This window comes from Cherax quadricarinatus, chromosome 1, assembly GCF_038502225.1.
Source record: "Cherax quadricarinatus isolate ZL_2023a chromosome 1, ASM3850222v1, whole genome shotgun sequence".
In the NCBI taxonomy this organism is placed as follows: domain Eukaryota; kingdom Metazoa; phylum Arthropoda; class Malacostraca; order Decapoda; family Parastacidae; genus Cherax; species Cherax quadricarinatus.
In genome coordinates, this window is record NC_091292.1 from 62,952,488 (window position 1) to 62,968,644 (window position 16,157).

General features: G+C 39.0%; 1 protein-coding gene across 4 annotated transcripts in view; it reads left to right on the forward strand.

The window, feature by feature from the left end:
* Positions 1 to 15,400, forward strand: part of LOC128688376 (ankyrin repeat, PH and SEC7 domain containing protein secG-like) — a 106,488-nt gene extending 91,088 nt beyond the window's left edge. For 3 of the 4 annotated variants that reach the window (XM_070082397.1, XM_070082409.1, XM_070082404.1), the window contains one exon: positions 10,812 to 15,400. In XM_070082397.1, the coding sequence (XP_069938498.1) occupies positions 10,812 to 11,564 (753 nt within the window). In that variant the 3' untranslated portion in view covers positions 11,565 to 15,400. Of the gene's footprint in view, positions 1 to 10,502; positions 10,577 to 10,811 lie in introns of all 4 variants that reach the window. The other variant, XM_070082413.1, reaches the window with a different exon arrangement.
* The last annotated feature ends 757 nt before the right edge of the window (positions 15,401 to 16,157 follow it).

Genomic DNA, 16,157 nt, shown 5'->3' on the forward strand with positions numbered 1-16,157 from the left:
TGATCTGATATATCTGTGGCCCCTCTATAAACATGTACATCCTGAAGTCTACTCAACAGTCTTTTATCTACCAATACATAATCCAACAAACTACTGTCATTTCGCCCTACATCATATCGTGTATACTTATTTATCCTCTTTTTCTTAAAATATGTATTACCTATAACTAAACCCCTTTCTATACAAAGTTCAATCAAAGGGCTCCCATTATCATTTACACCTGGCACCCCAAACTTACCTACCACACCCTCTCTAAAAGTTTCTCCTACTTTAGCATTCAAGTCCCCTACCACAATTACTCTCTCACTTGGTTCAAAGGCTCCTATACATTCACTTAACATCTCCCAAAATCTCTCTCTCTCCTCTGCATTCCTCTCTTCTCCAGGTGCATACACGCTTATTATGACCCACTTCTCGCATCCAACCTTTACTTTAATCCACATAATTCTTGAATTTACACATTCATATTCTCTTTTCTCCTTCCATAACTGATCATTTAACATTACTGCTACCCCTTCCTTTGCTCTAACTCTCTCAGATACTCCAGATTTAATCCCATTTATTTCCCCCCACTGAAACTCTCCTACCCCCTTCAGCTTTGTTTCGCTTAGGGCCAGGACATCCAACTTCTTTTCATTCATAACATCAGCAATCATCTGTTTCTTGTCATCCGCACTACATCCACGCACATTTAAGCAACCCAGTTTTATAAAGTTTTTCTTCTTCTCTTTTTTAGTAATTGTATACAGGAGAAGGGGTTACTAGCCCATTGCTCCCGGCATTTTAGTCGCCTCATACGACACGCATGGCTTACGGAGGAAAGATTCTTTTCCACTTCCCCATGGACAATAGAAGAAATAAAAAAGAACAAGAGCTATTTAGAAAAAGGAGAAAAACCTAGATGTATGTATATATATATATGCATGTGCGTGTCTGTGAAGTGTGACCAAAGTGTAAGTAGGAGTAGCAAGATATCCCTGTTATCTTAGCGTGTTTATGAGACAGAAAAAGAAACCAGCAATCCTACCATCATGCAAAACAGTTACAGGTTTTTGTTTCACAGTCATCTGGCAGGACGGTAGTACTTCCCTGGGTGGTTGCTGTCTACCAACCTACTACCTATAAGCTTTTAAATCTCTGCACAAAATTCAATTTAAACCAGCAAATAATAGAGCCTACTAGACTGGAGAATACACTAGACCTCATCTTCACTAACAATGATGATCTGATAAGAAATATCACCATATCAAAAACAATATACTCAGATCACAACATAATTGAGGTTCAGTCATGTATGCGCGGAGCCCCAGACCGACATAATGAGATTAGTCACGAGGGAGCATTCACCAAATTCAACTTCAATAACAAAAACATAAAGTGGGACCAAGTAAACCAAGTCCTAACCGATATAAGCTGGGAAGATATACTAAGCAACACAGACCCCAACTTATGCCTAGAACAGATTAACTCGGTAGCACTCGATGTATGTACAAGGCTTATTCCTCTAAGAAAAAGGAGGAGTAGATGTAAAACAGAAAGAGACAGGCGCTCCCTTTACAGGCGACGGAAAAGAATAACAGAGCTGCTAAAAGAGGTCAATATATCTGAAATGCGTAGGGAGACACTGGTCAGAGAAATAGCAAGCATCGAACTTAAGCTAAAAGAATCCTTTAGGAGTCAGGAATCGCGGGAAGAACTAAAAGCCATAAATGAAATCGAAAGAAACCCAAAGTATTTCTTCTCCTATGCCAAATCAAAATCGAGAACAACGTCCAGTATTGGGCCCCTACTTAAACAAGATGGGTCCTACACAGATGACAACAAGGAAATGAGTGAGCTACTCAAGTCCCAATATGACTCAGTTTTTAGCAAGCCGCTAACCAGACTGAGAGTCGAAGATCAAAATGAATTTTTTATGAGAGAGCCACAAAATTTGATTAACACAAGCCTATCCGATGTTATCCTGACGCCAAATGACTTCGAACAGGCGATAAATGACATGCCCATGCACTCTGCCCCAGGGCCAGACTCATGGAACTCTGTGTTCATCAAGAACTGCAAGAAGCCCCTATCACGAGCCTTTTCCATCCTATGGAGAGGGAGCATGGACATGGGGGTCGTCCCACAGTTACTAAAAACAACAGACATAGCCCCACTCCACAAACGGGGCAGTAAAGCAACAGCAAAGAACTACAGACCAATAGCACTAACATCCCATATCATAAAAATCTTTGAAAGGGTCCTAAGAAGCAAGATCACCACGCATCTAGAAACCCATCAGTTACACAACCCAGGGCAACATGGGTTTAGAACAGGTCGCTCCTGTCTGTCTCAACTATTGGACCACTACGACAAGGTCCTAAATGCACTAGAAGACAAAAAGAATGCAGATGTAATATATACAGACTTTGCAAAAGCCTTCGACAAGTGTGACCATGGCGTAATAGCGCACAAAATGCGTGCTAAAGGAATAACAGGAAAAGTCGGTCGATGGATCCATAATTTCCTCACTAACAGAACACAGAGAGTAGTCGTCAACAGAGTAAAGTCCGAGGCAGCTACGGTGAAAAGCTCTGTTCCACAAGGCACAGTACTCGCTCCCATCTTGTTCCTCATCCTTATATCCGACATAGACAAGGATGTCAGCCACAGCACCGTGTCTTCCTTTGCAGATGACACCCGAATCTGCATGACAGTGTCTTCCATTGCAGACACTGCAAAGCTCCAGGCAGACATCAACCAAATCTTTCAGTGGGCTGCAGAAAACAATATGAAGTTCAACGATGAGAAATTTCAATTACTCAGATATGGTAAACATGAGGAAATTAAATCTTCATCAGAGTACAATACAAATTCTGGCCACAAAATAGAGCGAAACACCAACGTCAAAGACCTGGGAGTGATCATGTCGGAGGATCTCACCTTCAAGGACCATAACATTGTATCAATCGCATCTGCTAGAAAGATGACAGGATGGATAATGAGAACCTTCAAAACTAGGGAGGCCAAGCCCATGATGACACTCTTCAGGTCACTTGTTCTATCTAGGCTGGAATATTGCTGCACACTAACAGCACCTTTCAAGGCAGGTGAAATTGCCGACCTAGAAAATGTACAGAGAACTTTCACGGCGCGCATAACGGAGATAAAACACCTCAATTATTGGGAGCGCTTGAGGTTCCTAAACCTGTATTCCCTGGAACGCAGGAGGGAGAGATACATGATTATATACACCTGGAAAATCCTAGAGGGACTAGTACCGAACTTGCACACGAAAATCACCCACTACGAAAGCAAAAGACTTGGCAGACGATGCACCATCCCCACAATGAAAAGCAGGGGTGTCACTAGCACGTTAAGAGACCATACAATAAGTGTCAGGGGCCCGAGACTGTTCAACTGCCTCCCAGCACACATAAGGGGGATTACCAACAGACCCCTGGCAGTCTTCAAGCTGGCACTGGACAAGCACCTAAAGTCAGTTCCGGATCAGCCGGGCTGTGGCTCGTATGTTGGTTTGCGTGCAGCCAGCAGCAACAGCCTGGTTGATCAGGCTCTGATCCACCAGGAGGCCTGGTCTCAGACCGGGCCGCGGGGGCGTTGACCCCCGAAACTCTCTCCAGGTAAACTCCAGTTGTACTTTAGTTCATTCCAGCACAACACATAGACAACATCAACTTCATTATGTGTAGTAGTGACTATACTCTACATGACCAAAATACTCTAGCTATATACTTGTCCAAACTTCCTACCACTACAGATATCAGTACTAGAACTCAACACACAACTCAGGATATAAATAACCATAATTTAAACCTAGAAGATGATTGATCACGTTGACCCTGATCTAAACCTCCATAATCTGACACCCAATCAAAACCTATTGGAAAGTAACTGCCTTTTTAACACAGCATCACAAGCCAGCACTATCCTAAACAATGCTAAAAGTCTATCAGTACTTAACTACAACATCAGGTCCTTAAGCAAACACTATGATGATCTCTTAGCACTCCTTGAATCACTAAAGACACCCTTCTCCTGCATTATTCTTACTGAGACCTGGCTTAAGCAGGACACAATAGATATCTACCCTCTACCAGGATACACAGCAATTCACAACTGCAGACCAAACCAAGTTGGGGGTGGTATTGCAATCTATTACTCTAACCAATTATCTTGTCTTAGCACCACTTGCTTTAGTGATGAATATGGGGAATACATTATTGCTAATTTTACTGTAAAAAACCTTAAGACGCCTATAACAATCGGTGCCATTTACCGGATACCTCACACAAACATCCCAAATTTCAGTGAGAAATTAAAGTCACTAATAACAAACAGACAAATGAATAAGCACCACCTTCTCTTAGCTGGAGACTTCAACATCAACCTTGGCTTACTAGATGATCAGCCTGTAACTGACTTCATCAACAATATGAACAACACACTTCTCATACCAACAATAACTAAACCAACCAGGCTCACTGAGACAAGTGCAACCATAATAGACCACATATGGACCAATATACTAGCCCCCCTTAAATCAGGGATAATCACAGATAGCACTACAGACCACTACCCTACCTTCCTCCTGACAAACATTGGTAAACCACCACTTGAATACAACAAAGTCTCATTTAGACTCCATGACGAGGCCTCAGTAAGAAATCTAGAACTGCAGACACATTCATCACCTTCAAAACTACCATTAGAAAACATCTTATCTCCCTGATACACCCCGTCAACTAACTACACGAATACCACCTGGTGGTTCACACTTACACTCACTCACTCATTTGACCATAAACAGAAATATTAATCTCAATCTTAAAATAATGAATCCTGTGATACTTCAATTGTGGAAATTATTTATTTTCCGAAGCTATAGTGCCTAATAAGTGTTTAATGTGTTGATTTGGGTCAAAATGTATTTGCATTTTTAATGGAACCAGCTGGGTTCCCGCTGCGCCTGCGCAGATGTGCAGGGGGGTGGGGGGTCGAGCTGGGGCACGGGGAGTGTTTTGAATGTGGTGAGGAGGCTGGGAAAGCATGGAACCACGAAATTGGCATTCACGGCGGCCTAAGGATTAATATAGGCCTCATTTCATATTAGGAAGTGCCGTAACTGTTCCTGGTGAAGAGTGAGGGAACGTGATTTACGGGACCACCGTAAAAGGGTGGTAAAATTAGTGAATAATGGTTTGACGGGGTGTGACTGGTGCACGGCCATGGTGTGTGTCCAGGGGAAATACCCGTGTGTTAATCCTCGCTCATCGGCCTCAGATCTTAATGGAGTGACCTCTAATGTGTATACACGTAATAGTTATGAGACGTTAAATCGTCTTGTGAATGGTAATGTAATCAGTGATAATAACATTGAGTTAAGAGAATGCGGGATGTGAAATAGATCGCCCTGCTCCGAGTGAACGTGTGACTCTCGTACCGAGGATAATGAAGCTTTATGGAATCACGACTTCTAACCGGGACAAACCGACGGATACCTCGTCCTGCCGGAATAAGAACCGTGTCGGTGTAGCAGGACATCGAAATGAGATGGGGAATGGAGGAAATAAGGAGTATCAATCACCCACAGTTAAGTAACCCTTCTAGTTATAGCAGACTGATGCTGGCCAGTTAGGTATGTTGTAATTGGATAGGTTATGAGTGATCCAGCTACATCAAGTGACCACCAGAGAACATCTGGTAAGTGGTGGGATTATGTACAAATGTTTTTCCTTGATGGATGTATCCATGTGTATCCTACCCCCCCCCCCTTCATTCAGCTAAACTAATATAATCTAAACAGTCCACAATTAATTAGTAGCGCCGTGCTTGAGGGTGCTACCCAATTTATACTGGTCTCGGATAGATGTGGACAAGATTGTGAGGGTCGAGGGGCCACCTGTAGTGACCAGAGGTGGTTTAAGTTTTCTCACATGTCTACACGGGGTGACTACGATAAACAATATGGTTGTCTCCCAATGAGATTACTTGTATGTATATAATGTTGAGGTACATACAGATAAGCACCCTATAAAATTTTCCACACCAATACTGAAACTATGTACTGTGCCAAAACAAAAGCATTCACATTGCTAAACTCACAAACTAGTATTTAGTCACTTAGCCATAATACCAACTTACCTCATAATTTGTAATATTTTACAATTAAGAATAAAACTAAGTCTGTCTGAAATGCCTAGCCACGCTAAGCGTTCTAGTGGTAAGATAAGATAAGATAAGATAAGATTTCGTTCGGATTTTTAACCCCGGAGGGTTAGCCACCCAGGATAACCCAAGAAAGTCAGTGCGTCATCGAGGACTGTCTAACTTATTTCCATTGGGGTCCTTAATCTTGTCCCCCAGGATGCGACCCACACCAGTCGACTAACACCCAGGTACCTATTTGCTGCTAGGTGAACAGGACAACAGGTGTAAGGAAACGTGTCGAAATGTTTCCACCCGCCGGGAATCGAACCCGGGCCCTCCGTGTGTGAAGCGGGAACTTTAGCCACCAGGCCACCGGGCTCATGTAATCACTATTTTACAACATGTAAACCACACAATAACCAAATTTCTGTAAAATCAACATTGTAATCTTTATAGAGAATAAACTTTGAATTGAATAAGGGTGAGAATTACTATTGAGATGAAGAAAAAGATCATTGATAAGTATGAAAGTGGAGTGCGTGTCTCCGAGCTGGCTAGGTTGTATAATAAACCCCAATCAACCATCGCTACTATTGGTGGTACAGCTGCTGCTGCTGCTGTACCACCGTCAGCTGCTGCTGCTGTACTGTCAGCTGCTGCTGCTGCTGTACCACCGTCAGCTGCTGCTGTAGTACCATCTGCTGCTGCTGTAGCATCGTCTGCTGCTGCTGTAGCACTGTCAGCTGCTGCTGCTGCTGTAGCACTGTCAGCTGCTGCTGCTGCTGCTGTAGCACCGTTGTTGGTGTGGCTTATTGAGAATACCAAGAAACAATTAACCCCAGAGGATTTGCCACCCAGGATAACCCAAAAAAGTCAGAGTCATCGAAGACTGTCTAACTTATTTCCATTGGGGTCCTTAATCTTGTCTCCCAGGATGCAACCCACACCAGTCGACTAACACCCAGGTGAACAGGGAAAAATGCCTGGAACTAGTGTTCATATTGGTGAATTTAAAGCCAGCAACGGTTGGTTTGAGAGATTTAAGAATCGTAGTGGCATACACAGTGTGATAAGGCCTGTTCTGGAAGAAAATGCCAAACAGGACCTACAGTACTCAGGAGGAAAAGGCACTCCCAGGACACAGTGTCTCATCAGTCATTGCTGCATCTTCAATAAAGGTAAGTGTCATTTATTCTTCATTTAGTAGAGTATTACATGCACAATATATATTGTGCATGTACTACTCTACTATTGTGCATGTATCCTTCTCTTTGTGTGTAGGAAAATGTATATTTCATGTGGTAAATTTTTTTTTTTCATACTTTTGGGTGTCTTGCACGGATTAATTTGATTTCCATTATTTCTTATGGGGAAAATTCATTCGCATACCGATCATTTCGCATAACAATGAGCCCTCTTGCACGGATTAAAGTCGCTATGTGGGGGTCCACTGTACATTAATACGTACAAACTTTTAGCCAGCCTTGGCTTATCAAAATTATTATACAAATTAATATAAATCCTTGCCAGAATTTGGCATAGCAAAATTAATATTATACACATTAATATAATTAGCAACACCTGGCTTATCAATTACACATACACTGATATAAATCTTGGCCAGAATTGTCTTATCAAATTAATATTATACAAATTAATATAAACTTAGCCAGACTTGACTTATCAAAATTAATATTGTAATAATTATAATCCACTACACATTAAATAAATTTGTGAACTTAACATCCACCTCCTTCTGTCATTTCACATATAATTATTAAGTAATTAACCAATTAATGACTTCACTAATTACATCCGGTTCGAAGGACCAATGGGCAAATTAAATGCAGAAAATTGCATTTACTTGGATGTATTGTTATATACATAACAGTAAATGAACATTGATAATTATTATTTATCAGTTAGACAAGTAGGAATTTGGGACACCTAGGTCGCAAAAAATGTCCCCCTTCAATACCTACCACTGTCATATCCACAAGTTGCTCTGGACCTATTAATTAAATGAAATATACATACACCAGGAATACTGGTAATATATAAATTTGTGGACTGTATATTAAAATTAAAAAAGGATTATATATACACACATTTACATTACAGAAGGAAAATATATCTTAATATCACTCACCAATTTGACTGGAGATTAATGTGTGTCATACTCAGAAAACCTCAGTCTAACTAAATCTATGAAAATAATGCTGGCCAGAATTATACACAAATCTAGAGAGCTTTTCTGAGGTTCCTGGAGCTGTCTTGTCCAGTCGTCTGATATCTCAAGTTATGCAGAAATGCATGTCCAACAATTTCGCCTCCTATTTGAGACGTGTCAGCCCAATTTCAACCTCTAGAGCACGAAAATTCCTTCCCATCACACCAACGTTGTTCACAATTCAAAAATAAGATGACGAGTCTCCTCCTGCGCAGGCGCAGGCTCAGTTTCCCATTTTCCATCACATAAATTTTATTAAATACAATATAGGCCATCTATTTATCTATAAATTACCGAATTTCCGGAAAATATATACAGTATTTTCCACAATAATGGGGAAGCGCTTGGGGAGGGAGGGGATGGAAGGCATTCATTCTTAATTTAGAGAACTGGAACACAGATCCAATTCCCTAGATGAATAGTCCCTCACTACGTATGTACTATTACTACTGCTACTACTACTAGCAATAATAATAATAATAATAATAATAATAATAATAATAATAATAATAATAATAATACAAAATAATAGTAATAATATGCAATAACAGTAAGGAGAAATTCAGAAGGCTGCCAGTAGTTGGCGCCACGATCTGCAAAACACTGGTAACCACTACCATTCTTCACGTGTCTAGAAGTAAGTAGTCTGTAAGCATTAGGTTAAGTCTGCCCGAAATGCCTTGGCATGATAGTGGCTTTATTTGCTCCAATCTTATTGGATCACTACGACAAGGTCCTAAATGCACTAGAAGACAAAAAGAATACAGATGTAATATATACAGACTTTGCAAAAGCCTTCAACAAGTGTGACCATGGCATAATAGCGCACAAAATGTGTGCTAAAGGAATAACAGGAAAAGTTGGTCGATGGATCTATAATTTCCTCACAAACAGAACACAAAGAGTAGTAGTCAACAGAGTAAAGTCCGAGGCAGCTACGGTGAAAAGCTGTTCCACAAGGCACAGTACTCACTCCCAGCTTGTTCCTCATCCTCATATCCGACATAGACAAGGATGTCAGCCACAGCACCGTGTCTTCCTTTGCAGATGACACCCGAATCTGCATGACAGTGTCTTCCATTGCAGACACTGCAAGGCTCCAGGCGGACATCAACCAAATCTTTCAGTGGGCTGCAGAAAACAATATGAAGTTCAACGATGAGAAATTTCAATTACTCAGATATGGTAAACATGAGGAAATTAAATCTTCATCAGAGTACAAAACAAATTCTGGCCACAAAATAGAGCGAAACACCAACGTCAAAGACCTGGGAATGATCATGTCAGAGGATCTCACCTTCAAGGACCATAACATTGTATCAATCACATCTTCTAGAAAAATGACAGGATGGATAATGAGAACCTTCAAAACTAGGGAGGCCAAGCCCATGATGACACTCTTCAGGTCACTTGTTCTATCTAGGCTGGAATATTGCTGCACATTAACAGCACCTTTCAAGGCAGGTGAAATTGCTGACCTAGAAAATGTACAGAGAACCTTCACGGCGCGCATAACGGAGATAAAACACCTCAATTACTGGGAGCGCTTGAGGTTCCTAAACCTGTATTCCCTGGAACGCAGGCAGGAGAGATACATGATTATATACACCTGAAAAATCCTAGAGGGACTAGTACCGAACTTGCACACGAAAATTACTCACCACGAAAGCAAAAGACTTGGCAGACGATGCAACATCCCCCCAATGAAAAGCAGGGGTGTCACTAGCACGTTAAGAGACCATACAATAAGTGTCAGGGGCCCAAGACTGTTCAACTGCCTTCCAGCATACATAAGGGGGATTACCAACAGACCCCTGGCAGTCTTCAAACTGGCACTGGACAAGCACCTAAAGTCAGTTCCTGACCAGCCGGGCTGTGGCTCGTACGTTGGTTTGCGTGCAGCCAGCAGCAACAGCCTGGTTGATCAGGCTCTGATCCACCAGGAGGCCTGGTCACAGACCGGGCCGCGGGGGCGTTGACCCCCGGAACTCTCTCCAGGTAAACTCCAGGTATATGTAGACACATATTGTAACTTTTGCAAAGAAATAAATAGTTTATTTATTTATTTAATTAAAGAACCTCCCTTGAGGGGGAAGTTCGCATCCTGAAATTTCGTTTGCAGCCAGAAGTAAACAGTCGACCAAACGACGGTTTGTATCCTGAAAAGTTCGCATGGTGGGGCGTTCGTAAGCCGAGGTTCGTTTGCACTCTGTAATTTTGTATATAAATGAAGTATGAAGCCTATTCCTTATGTACTATTATATTTTTTCTCTTTCCATTCTTGATTTATCATGAAATTGACATAAACAAATTAATTAATAAACTGTACTATAATGCCCATTGAAATTGTATGTTACGTATTATCATACTCCCATTACACAAATCCTTAACTATGATATTATATAACAATAACAAAATTATATTTTACCAGAACTGGCAGTGGCTGGTGGGAGTAGTAGCTGTAGTTACATCATGGTTGAACGTGTTGCTAATGACAAGTGCCTTTCTGATGACAAATGTCTTCCTAATGACAAGAAGTGTCTCCCTGAGGACAAGAATTTTACGCTTTTGTAGCTCATCCTTCTTCCAAGTCATCCACCTCCTTCGTACTCTTTTCTGGATTACTTTTCCTCTAGTAGTCATAGGAACACTGATATACATTATCAATACAATAGGAATCAAAGGAGAAATTGCTTATAATCATGTCTGGGACAGTGTAATTCAAGTCATTTCTCAACCGTGGGTTGGCACAGCAATATATGTTGCACTAACTATAGTTATCTGGTTTGAAATGTTTGATAAGAAAATTAAAAAACAAAAAAAAAAGTACATGGATAGTCAGTCTACTTTTATTGTAGAAATAATACTGAATATTGACGTTCTGTATCCATACTTGAGGAAGAAGTTTTACGTATTTTGGATACTCAAACATGCAAAGAAAAACTTACGTTTGCCACTTCAGAGAAACAAGGATGAGGAAGAACTAAGCGAAACGGAAAGTGACAGTGAAGTTCTATATAATATTAAAGGAAAATTTGAAAAACTTCAACAAGATATCGAAAAACGGAACTTACAAGATGAAGAAGATAACATTAAAGGGGAAATTAAAACCATTCAGGAAGATATAAAAGAACTGAAAATACTGTTACAAGATATAAAAAAAAATACCGACAAAAAAAACTGAATAATGTGAAATTTCTGTATATAAACTTTAAATATCCTGACACTCCTGGTATTGTGTTGTAGTAACTAATTAACTTGAAGTTTTAACTCTGGATGTTTATTAGAGATATTAGTTTCCCAAACAATATACCCGATAATGTAACATGATTTGTATATTATATATTTGCCTTACATTGTTACTGTGAAAAATTATGAGCAGGTAAAACACATTGACTCGTGTACTGAAAGCAATTGTCGGACGCTTTTATTTTTATTTTTATAATAGGCCACAACAACGAGTAGATAAAATAAAAAGAAAATAAGAGCTATTATCTAATATCTCATGTGTTAAATGTGGAAAATTACATTTATCTGGATGTAACTCATAATGTACATACCAGTAAATGATAACAAAGATAATTATTATTTATCAAAGTTACATAGACAAGTAGGAATTTGGGACACCTAGGTCGCAAAAATGTCCCCCTTCGATACCTACCACTGTCATATCCACAAGTTGCACTAGACCTATTAATTACAAATGAAATATGCATCACCAGGAATTCTGGTAAATATATAAGTTTGTGGACTGTATATTAAAATTAATAAATGATTATATATATATACACATTTCTATAACAGAAGGAGAATATATCTTAATATCACTCACCAATTTGACTGGAGATTAATGTGTATCATACTCAAAAACCTCATTCTAACCAAATTTATGAAGATAATGCTGGCCAGAATTAAAACACAAATTTAGATAGCTTATCTGAGGTTCCTGGAGCTGTCCTGTCCAGTCGTCTGATATCTCAAGTTATGCAGGACTGCACATCCAACAATTTCGGCTCCTATTTGAGAGGTGTCAACCCAATTTAACCTCTAGAGTGACGAAAATTCTTCCGATTATTCACTAACGTTTCTTGTTCAATTCAAACAACAATGGCGAGTCTCCTCTGCGCAGGCGCAGAATTTCCCATTGTTTATAACGTAAATTTTATTAAATACAATGTACTACACTAATTTACATAAAAAATACACTGTATTTTTTCCGGAAAATACATTACTTTACTCAATGGACTTCCCATACATTTAAGGAGTGCATTTATCGTCACTTGAAGTAGGAACGGACTGGATGTAGCACCAAATAATACGCTCCTAAAGCGAAAGGTTTTCAGAGGGCTAAGTGGGTCAATAGGATTCTCAGGCCATAAGAAGCAGGTACAATCCCGGTCAGCCTCTTGTAAACCCACTCTTAGGAAAGCTTTACTTATGTCTGCCGTAAAGGCATAATTCTTCACTCTGAAATTTAATAAGATATCTCCTAATTTTTCTGTCAACGACGGACCTGTCATCAAACAGTCATTTAAACTAGGTACATTTTTATTACTCCTGGCACTACAATTAAACGCAATTCTCAGAGGAGTGGTCTTAGAATCATTCTTCACTCTGTGATGTGGCAAATAGCGACCATAAATTTTGGCTTGCTCAAGAGGTACCTCTTCTATAAATTTATTAATTAACTGCTCAGCAATTATATCATTACAGGCAGTTAACAATTCTGGTGTCTTACTCAGTTCGTGGAGCTGAGCCTTTAATTGTCCATATGCCATTCTGTAATTAGTGGGCAATTCTGGATGGTTCAGTCTCCACGGAAGTCGTACCCAGTATTGTCCAGATTCAAATTTTACATCTCTCAGGTATTGTTCCTGAGTAAAAGAATCTTCTGAACTTTCTTCATTTACATTTTTTCCAATGCTGTCTAATTCCCACAATTTATGCTCTGGCTCAACACCATCCTCTATGGAAGAATTATACTGGGGTACGATTTCATGAGTAAGACACACAGTTATGGTATTAGTAGTTTCCTCTAGTCATGCATTATTATTACGAGGAATCCTACCATACATTACATGGCCTCCTGCAGTCTTCAAAAGGGTGACACCACATTTCTTTACCATACCCTTTACAAAGGAGGCATAATAGTCACTATCAAAATATTTATTGGGTCTACAGAATCATCTACACCAGAAGGTGCTAAATTTACATTATGTGAAAGTCTTTCTGTAGCTTTACTAAGCCCTACTGTAGATATTTTCTCTGGAAGTCTATCTACAATTACTGCATTAACACGTTTTTTTCATTGCCCAACCTGACAGTTACATAAAGAGTGTCATACAATTGAGCTCTTTTATCTGAGAGAAAACCAGATAATTTTAGAGTTGTAGGATCTCCCATCTGTACTTTCATACCATCAAGACATTTACATTTTATGAAAGTATGCTGGGATCCCTGGTCTAATAATGCATTTACATTTTTTTATTTATGCCTTTTATCATCAATTTTTACCTGTAACACAGGTAAGGCTACTTCAGCAAAACCATCATTATTAACATTAGCAGCAATTTTTACATTAGCTACTTTTGTTTCAGGATTGTCAACATTATCATATAGACCCTTACACATGACTATATGGTGTCTTCCTTTGTGACAATGATAACAGTTGTTTAATTTGGCATGACAATCCTTTACCTTGTGATTACCTAAACACCTGATACATCTGTCAAGTTTCTCCAATCTTTCAACTTTATCATTCCATGAATTGTATGCACTGCAATTCTTAGAAAAATGAGTACCCTTGCAGAAAAGACAATCTCTCTTTTCTTTGACTGGTTTCTTATTAACTGGGCTACCCTTAGGAGGGTACTTATTCTTCTTACCTTGTGGAGAATCATTATTTCTGATTCCTGCTACTTGATATGCACCTATGCAACTCTTTTTAGGAAATTAATTTTGATTATTAACATTGGGATAATTTTTCCCTTTGTGAAACTTGACAGATACCTCAGAGTTATTATGTGTTGCATCTTTAAAATGAGTTGGTTGGCTGGTCTGCAACTGAACAATTAATTCTTGTAGACCTAGTCTTATTTCCTCCAGACCAAAATAACCCTTGTCATACTTGTTCAAGAGTCATTCAAGTGTTTTACAGCTTAATTTATTCTGTACTATGGCACTCAATAACCAGTCTGATTCCTTCAGATTATATTTATTACTTAAAGTTTTGAGAGTGCTCTCCAGTTTAACTCTAAACTGCTGTAAACCTTTGTAAGTGTGATCTGGAGATTTTAAATTAACAATGATATCCACTAGATCCAACCTACTTTGTTCTATATTACCATAAGTGACTTTCAACAAGTCAACTGCTTCCTTGTAAGAATCATCTACATTGGGAAAGGCTTGTATGAGTATGTGAGCATCTCCTCTAATCTGTTCTTTGAGGTAAAATAATTTAGTTACACAGGCTAGATCACTCCTATCATGCACAGCTGCTTTAAAAATTGACCAAAACTCCTCCCAATTTTCTCCAGGATTAAATACAGGCAAACATAATTCTGAGAGTTTTGGCAAAGACATCTTATTTGTTGGAGCAGATTGATTAACTGCCTGGTTTACACATTTTAATTTATTCAAGGCCTGACTTTTACAAGAAAGAATCTTTTCCTCTAATTCATAATACTGATTAATCATAAGATCTACTTCAGTCTCATCTACGCAGTTTACTAATAAATCTCCTTCATATTTGTTGTAATATAATTTGTATGAATCATATCTATTCCCCAAAGCATCTAAATACAATTTTAAATCATCAGTATTCACAGTTTCCTGGTTACATGACTTGGTTACATGACCTTTTCTAGCCTGTAGTGATGCTTTCTTTGCTCTATATTCCATATGTTTGTCTTCTATATTAATTTCCTCATTTTCAGCCATGATGCAATGTATGAAATTCAACGTAATTAATAACACTGATTATGTACTATATTATGCACATTATAAAGGTAAACAGTACAACTTACCTTTGAATAAATCCTAGCTACACTTGAGCTTTGCAATTACGTGTAAGAAAATTATAATATAAATTTTAAATGTACATTAATACAAACCTTTAGCCAGACTTGGCTTATCAAAATTAATATTAAACAAATTAACATAAATCCTTGCCAGAATTTGGCACAGCAAAATTAATATTATACACATTAATATAATCTTGCAAGGAGGGAAGAGTATATGGAGAAAAAGAGAGAGGTTAAGAGAGTGGTGAAGCAATGTAAAAAGAGAGCAAATGAGAGAGTGGGTGAGATGTTATCAACAAATTTTGTTGAAAATAAGAAAAAGTTTTGGAGTGAGATTAACAAGTTAAGAAAGCCTAGAGAACAGATGGATTTGTCAGTTAAATATAGGAGAGGAGAGTTATTAAATGGAGAGTTAGAGGTATTGGGAAGATGGAGGGAATATTTTGAGGAATTGTTAAATGTTGATGAAGATAGGGAAGCTGTGATTTCGTGTATAGGACAAGGAGGAATAACATCTTGTAGGAGTGAGGAAGAGCCAGTTGTGAGTGTGGGGGAAGTTCGTGAGGCAGTAGGTAAAATGAAAGGGGGTAAGGCAGCCGGGATTGATGGGATAAAGGTAGAAATGTTAAAAGCAGGTGGGGATATAGTTTTGGAGTGGTTGGTGCAATTATTTAATAAATGTATGGAAGAGGGTAAGGTACCTAGGGATTGGCAGAGAGCATGCATAGTTCCTTTGTATAAAGGCAAAGGGGATA